Here is an 8,083-nt window from a genome sequence, read left to right as displayed (position 1 = left end):
GTGAGGGCATGAGCGGGGGGAAGGGAGGGATGGAGGGTAACATGGGGACAAGGACACATATGTAATTTCTTAATCAATAAAAAATATATTTAAAAAAAAAAAACATTTCCATCTTCTTACAGACCTTACATTTATCAATTCTGATTCTTTTCTTATATCACTTTGATTTATCCCTTACTGCTATCTCTGTTCCTTCCTCCTGGCCTACAGAAAACTACTCTTCCTCCCTAACAAGCTACCACTCCATTTATTACTTGTTTCACTTACTGCAATCTGACGTCCATACTCACCATTCTAAAGCTGCTCTAAGATCACCAAGGATTACCTACTGAAAAATCCTAATATTTCTCACCTACTCTACACTAGTGGATACCAACGCTCTTCTTGCTACCTCCATAAAAATATCACCTATTTTTCCCCACCTATATTGGCCCCTTTTTACTTGGCTTTTCTTCAGTCACCTATAAATACTGGCTTTCCTTTCATCTCATTTTTTACTGAAAGGAAAGCCAGTAAGTACTACAATCTCTTTCTAGACAATCTCATCTATTTTCATAGTTTCCATTAACTATGTGATACTTCCAACTCTTTATGTCCAGTCCTAACCTACAGACTCAACTTCCAAATGCTCAATAGGCCATTTTACCTGCATATTCCATATTATCTCAGATTCAGCATGTCAGGATTCACTTTATCACCTCTAGTCCAGTTCCCCAAAGTGTTCTTTTTCTGAAATTCCTAGGCTGGCTAATAGTAATGGCACCACCAATACACAGGACTCAGAACATAAAAATAATTATCTGAAAGCCTTACTTTACTTCATTTCCCACTTCTAGTTAGGCACCAAGTTCTAGGAATTTTACCAAAACTCTTCCTGAATTCTCTCTTCCCTCATAGTGACCGAGTTCAGACTCACTTCAGTCTTCACATGAGTTATCACAAAACCACCTCATCTCAACTCCTGGCTCTCCTTTCTCTATTTCTACCCATCCTAGTAGCAGCCATAGGTTATTTCACAATAATCTCTTTATGGAGTACATCTGATCCAGACATATACAAGAGGTCCAGGACTGGCCAGAGTACCACCTACCTACTCCTAGCCCCATGTCTAGTTCAGGTAAGAACACATACTCACAGCCTTCCTCAGGACTTGCTTTCCTACCTAGGCTACCGGGAAAAGATAATCTCTTTTCTTTTGGGATTATAAGTAAGAACAACGTAAGCTAAACTGCCTGCCTATAAGAGGAAAAACAGGGCACAGTTTAAAAAGGGGAAGAGGGTGATGGAGAATCCACTACCACCAAGTTCTGGATCTAACTCTGCCTGACCATTCTTATCACCTGACCAATAAATTTCCTTTTGCATTTAAGCTACTTTGAATTGTGATATCTGTCATTTGTAACCAAGAGTCCTGATTAACAATTCTCTATACCACCCATTACTTTTATAAGTCATACATAAAATGTTATTTGCTCACTTTTACTTAGTCAACTAAATTTTATTAAAGTACACTTTATTGAAGACATCTACCACTGCCTTGTCTTCATTTCATACATAAACGTACTTGAACAGCAACAACAGTAAATTAGTTAAATCAGTGGCAGGATCATGAGTAATTTGTTCTTTCCTTCAGAGGTCTATACATTTGTGTTTGTTTTTTTAGCAACAACACTCCTTAGTCATAATTTGCTAACCTTAATCACTACTTTATAGGTAAGAAAAATAAGTCCTGGAGGGGTTATATGACAAAAGTTCACATTCCAATACTTACTAAGAGTTAGGACCAACACTTGGAACACTCAGAGATGAAGACTCCCTGTTAGGAAGCAAACCTGTCATTTAATCCACAGCTCAAGAGAACCTAGAATAGTTGGGTATTTACCAGAACAAGGCTGTTGAGAATTTAAACTTGCTAGGTTACAACAGCCTCTAAATTCATACCTCAAAAACCATCAGATAGCTAGTAAAGAGCAGAGTACACGAAGGTGCAATTTTAAATGTTTGTTTGTATAACTCTGTTTTTCTCTAAATAATCCTTCAAAGAACAGAAAAGGAAATGACACTACATTGCAGAAAGAAGGCCTCAGAGAAAAGTGTTAGGAGAAACTGATATTCCAGGTCCATACTTGATTTGCCCTTTAAAATATAAGTGCATGATTTATTACATCAGATTATTATTTCCTTGAAATGGGATCTCCACAACCTTATTACAATCCCAAATAAACTTTACAGACTTAAGTATTTAATTCATTCAAGCACTGCTCTAGCTGGTTTGGCTCAGTGGATAGAGCATCAGCCTGTGCACTTGAAGCTAAGTTCAATTCCAGTCACAGGCACATGCCTGGGTTGTGGGTTCGGTCCCCAGTGGGGGGTGTACAGGAGGGCAGCTGGTCAATGACTCTCTCATCATTGATGTTTCTATCTCTCTCTCCCTCTCCCTTCCTCTCTAAAATCAGTAACATACACACACACACACACATATACATTATTAAAAAAATAATTCATTCAAGCATGATAACTACCAAAGGACTTGTATGCATGCATATTAGCATAACCAATAGACACAGACACTGGGGCGGTGGGGGCTTGCCCTCAGGGGTGGGAATAGCTGGGGGGGGGTGTCAATCGTGGAAAAAGGAGACATATGTAAAACTTTAGACAATAAAAATAAATTAATTTTAAAAAAATCATTTGGTGCCCAGTTGGCATGGCTCAGTGGTTGAGTGTTGACCTATGAACCAGAGGTCACAGTTCGATTCCAGGTCAGGGCACATTTCCAGGTTGCAGGCTCAATCCCCAGTAGGGGATATGCAGGAGGTAGCCAACCAATGATGCTCTCCCATCTTTGATATTTCTATCTTTCTTTCCCTCTTCTTCTCTGAAATCAATAACAAAAAATATATATACATACATATATATGTATATGTGTACATATATATAATTTTTTAAAAGTCACTTGTTAATTAACAAAAAAAGAATTTGAATTTAATATCTGTGAAATAAAAGGCTTCAATGAGAGGAGTTTCTCCTACTGGCTAGGAGAAAGAGAGAATGTTCATCAAGGACAACTTTAAGAACCCGAGCTATCTGTATTTTTTCTAACACTACCAATTAAGAAGTTGTGTTTTATTTAGATGTCATTTAAATTATAGCACCACCTAAATCAAACATGTCAAATTCAAGCCAAATAAACGAGGCATGTGGCCTGTGGGTGGCGAGTTTGACATGCTTGACCTAAATAATCAAAACCTCTAAACCAGTGGTTCTCAACCTTCCTAATGCCGGGACCCTTTAACCCTTTGCGGTCCAATGTTATTTTTGGAATTCAAACAGTCTGGTTCAAATTAATTGACGGGATTGAATGTTGAACTTTTTAATGTTCTTATTGCTCGACGTTGGACCTGCTCCTAGAGGTTGGACCAAAAAGGATTAATACAGTTCCTCATGTTGTGGTGACCCCCAATTTCATTGTTACAAATTGAACATAATTAAAGCATAGTGATTAATCACAAAACAATATGTAATTATATATGTGTTTTCCGATGGTCTTAGGTGACCCCTGTGAAAGGGTCGTTCGACCCCCCATTGGGGTCGCGACCCACAGGTTGAGAACCGCTGCAGTCTAAATTGTTTCAGGATGGTAGATTAAAGACTGTATTAGGAAACATAGTCAGGTATATAGCTCTTAACCATTTCATATAGAAGGATTTATCTGTTTAAAAATAATTATTGTATATTATATCCAAATGATAGTTATGCTTCACTAGTTTTAATTTGCCCATCTATATATCACTATGTTAATTTCACTATTCTTTGTGATGAATTTTAAAATGATTCCTTATGTAAATTTAGAAAATTTGCAGAAACCAATGCAAATACGCCATCCAGTGGTAAAAGATGAAAATTACAACTTATACAGCGATCACAGCAAAAGTAATTCAATTTGTGACTCTGTCTGGTCTCCAACAAACATTTCCAGGAAAGAAAAAATTAATGGGCAAAATATGATGTTGACTGTGTCTGCTATTTATTACCATTTTCCCAATCAAATGTTATTCTTACTATTTTAAGTCCAACTTTTCTTTTTCTGACTTGCCCACCCATTACCCAAATGCTTAATTGAATTAGGATAGGAGTATTTCAATATTCATCCAAAGCCTTAATTGAGCCAGAGGTTAGGAAAACGGTTTATAAAGAAGAGAAAAAAGGTGTGGTGGTGAATATCCAATGGAATTCTAGTTGGTAAAAGCCATTCAAGGTAACAACAAATGAGAGGCATCATATGAGTTTTTGTTGTTCTTCTTAAGTTTAGAAGACAACCCTGAAAGGCCAGGTAAAGATTCACAGTTGGTTAATTCATACATAATTCAGAATTTCTAAAGAGACTATTAATCTTTAGTGACAGAAATTATACCTGTTTCAAGAACAAAACCTAGTAAATAATGTTTTTCCAATAATCAGCTCCCCTCCTCCCAAAATAGATGGATAAAATCTTTCAGTTTTCAACACAACAGCTTTCTTATCATGTCCTCTTCTTTAAAAAAGTTTAATTTAACTAAAAACAAACAACTAAAAACCAATGTGATTTTTTGTTCTGAAATACCTTTCCATCAAGCCTAGTTAATATCAAATGGCATTACCATTTGGATAATAAAATATTTAACAAAAAGTACAGTAGGATGCAGCCTGGGTTACAGTTTCTTCCTTTCTACAGAATCTTTCAATATACTTGAATTTCAAAGAAGCCTAACAATGCCAATGATAACAAACTAGCTTATATTATCTTCACTAGTGCCTTCAGTCTAACGCCTCTAAATTTTAGGAGATTTTTCTAACTACTTTCACTTAAACACAGGAGTCACTCATATAACTGAGGTTCCCCAGTGAGTACTGAATGGCTAATAATGTTTACAAGTGTGTACCACAAACACATTCCATGTAATGGAATTAGCTATGAACAAGATGATGCATACAGCTGGATAAGAGATGAATGAAAACATCTAGTAATTTATTATTTTTTTCAGGATAAAATAAAACCACTTACAGTACCATTATTTTCAGCTATTTGATATTCTCCTTTCCAAGCTACAACAAAGATTTTAAATTAGATTTTAAGCACCCTCCAATGAAAATCTATCTTATTAAGTTGCTACATTAAGTTTTCCAGAAATACATGGCCTACCACACTTACAAACAACATGTCTACAACAAAGGATTTTAGCTTATACTAAATATTTTCACATACATATATGTATAAAAGCGAAGTTTAAGTTATGAGGAGGCATAAATAGCAACAAACTAATAAATCACAAGAGCTGCCTATATTACTGCAAAGAGACCACCGGAAAATAACCTACCATAATAGGAATCCCCATACTATTTTCCTCTGGTGGAAGCAGTAGTTGTATTGTTTCAATTCCACTCTCAGGCCTGTAGCAGAAAACAGATATGAAAAGCAAGAATATGCTGACACTAGAAACGAAGGGCTATATTATAAAAATAAATAGAACCTTTAAACATTGAATTATTGGATAATATTAAAAATCTTACTAATTCTGAACTTGGTCTTACCCTTCTATCAAGAAAAAAAAATTAATCTGTATAGTAAGACAGAGTTTTCAAAAAAGTTTTCTTTATATATGAACCAATCCTTACTGTATTCTCAGAAGAGACTCAAAAGTAGGGTTTGAGTCTTAGAACTGCTAACAACACAATATTTTCATATTTTTAAAAAGAACTATTCAAATATATTCACTATAATAATCAAATAATTCCACGGGGGTGTCTTTACCTAAGAAACTATCTATAAAGTATAAAATATTCAATCTATATAATGTCTGAGTATTTAAAACATGTTCATTTTAGTAATATATAAAGAAATCACAATATCTCCCAAAGAGAGATATTGTACTTAAAAAAAAAAGTTATAATTACTGTTTAGTAACTTGTTCTCCCCATCTTCCTCTACTTAACAATGTGGACTTTCCCCCAAAACACTTTCAATGATTATATATACATTACATTTTAAAGTAGTATGTTATTGTATTTAACCAATTTCCTAAAATTAAACATTTGGGTTGCTCCTATTTTTTTCTTATATAATATTTTTTCCAGAATCTTATCCCAACAATTATTTTTAGTAAAATGGATTGCTTTCAAATAAATAAAATTAGGCCTAAAATATTTTGGAACTATAATTCTCAGGTGCAATGGCCTAGAAAGAACAAATGTCAGAATAATTCTCTGTATAGAGCATGCCATCAACCTCATTTCTTATTAGTCTGAAAGAATCACCAGTTTTTACTATCTTTGTCATTGTGATTATTGCTGTGTTCTAATATGCCTTTCCAGGTATGTTAGAAGATAGAAACCATCCTGTCCACTCTGGTGGGTAGCTACAATTCTAAACATATTAAATCTGTTCTTCTCCGCTTGTCAAAACTTTATATGAACAAATTAACCTCATAAAAATATTAATGGGCCATTACTTTTATTACTACCATATATTAATGCAGTGGTTCTCAACCTTCTGGCCTTTTAAATAGTTCCTCATGTTGTGACCCAACCATAAAATTATTTTCGTTGCTACTTCATAACTGTAATGTTGCTACTGTTATGAATCGTAATGTAAATATCTGATAGGCAGGATAGTCTTAGGCAACCCCTGTAAAAGGGTCGTTCGACTGCCAAAGGGGTCGTGACCCATAGCTTGAGAACCGCTGTTAATGTACCAGACTAGTAATTTTATTAATTTGCCATTTGGTGGCATCAAATACAAAAGAAAGTAAATTTGCCAAGCACTTCTATTTATTATATTATTACCGATATAAAGTTAGTCTTTTCTGAGTCATGTATTTTAAATGAGAGTTTCAAATGAAAAATGAAACTTTATAGGTTTTAATAGTTACAGTTAAATCTTATGCTAATAGTCAAGTTCAAAACAGTACCACGAGCAAATTCCTAATTAACTAATTGAAAATAATAACCTTGTGTTACTATAGCATTCACAATTTAATTGTCTCAAAAACTGTGATCTTGATGTCTATGAAAAAAAGTAACTGCAAAAGTTTTGTTTGTACCGCTGCACACACACACACACACACACACACACACACAGAGGGTTATGCTGGAAGTAATTTTCCTTAGAGCACGCACTCTCAAGGAACTATTTGTCCCCCAAAAGGTTGAGGAATGAATTTTTCTATTCTTTTTATGTACAAAGAATATACATGTGTATGTATCTGTATATGTGTGTGTGAGAGAGAGAGAGTGTGTGTGTGTGTGTGTGTGTGTATAATGTAAAAATTACATTTTCTTACTCTAACCAACTCCAGCTGGCCTGGCTTCCCACTCCCATGAATAACTTATTCAATAATCATTTGCTAATAACTACTTATGGGCTAAGTACAGCAGTAAAGAGGAATAATTTCTACCTTCCTGAGGCTCACACAAAATCTCTCATATATCCCTTTTCCCATCTCTTATCCAGCTGTATGCATCATACTTGTAATATGGGATAGTAAAAGACCAGCTTGAAAACCTAAATATTATATAAATATATATAATACAAAAAATGTATAGTTTCCCCTACATATAATTTACAATAAAAAATAACCACACAAAAGATTAGAGAAGACAAGACTTTTATTTTTTGTATGATTGCCTTAATGTCTTCTTTCTCTTCTTTTGAAATATCAAGTTATTTCAAAAGAAAAAACAATTGGTTATTATTACTGTTTATTAACCCCCCAAAAAATATTAAGTGACTAAAATAACTGAATTACATCAAACTGAAAAGTGTACGTAGAGTATCTTTTCACAGAATTATCACACAACAAAGTATGTCAAACGTCTCAGTAACTTATTTATAGAAATCATTGCCAAAGTGTCTTATAGTCCAAGGTGTAAAAAAAAAAAAATAAGCAGGGGCTAGAATTAGGAGTGAATTAAAATTGAAACTAAATTTGTGCACACATTGACAGATTAACCATACAGTTAAGCACATATGAATAGTGTAAAGACCCAGTTTTCCACAGTGAGAAGGGAATGTATCCCAGTTACATCAGTATATCCAGTTCTATGG

General features: G+C 34.4%; 1 protein-coding gene across 2 annotated transcripts in view; it reads right to left on the bottom strand.

Annotated features, from left to right (window-relative positions):
* The window catches only part of ANKRD28 (ankyrin repeat domain 28), a 115,669-nt gene extending 108,665 nt beyond the window's left edge, over positions 1–7,004 (bottom strand). The window contains exons 1-2 of one of the 2 annotated variants that reach the window (XM_006770179.2): positions 6,987–7,004; positions 5,358–5,430 (exon numbers count right to left, since the gene is read on the bottom strand). In XM_006770179.2, the coding sequence (XP_006770242.1) occupies positions 5,358–5,375 (18 nt within the window). In that variant the 5' untranslated portion in view covers positions 5,376–5,430; positions 6,987–7,004. Of the gene's footprint in view, positions 1–5,357; positions 5,431–6,986 lie in introns of those variants that run through there. The other variant, XM_015568100.1, reaches the window with a different exon arrangement.
* Positions 7,005–8,083: the final 1,079 nt, after the last annotated feature.

Source organism: Myotis davidii, unplaced genomic scaffold (genome assembly GCF_000327345.1).
Source record: "Myotis davidii unplaced genomic scaffold, ASM32734v1 scaffold962, whole genome shotgun sequence".
In the NCBI taxonomy this organism is placed as follows: Eukaryota; Metazoa; Chordata; class Mammalia; order Chiroptera; family Vespertilionidae; genus Myotis; species Myotis davidii.
The sequence above is the reverse complement of the archived record's forward strand: the minus strand, read 5'-3'. Positions and strand labels throughout refer to the sequence as shown.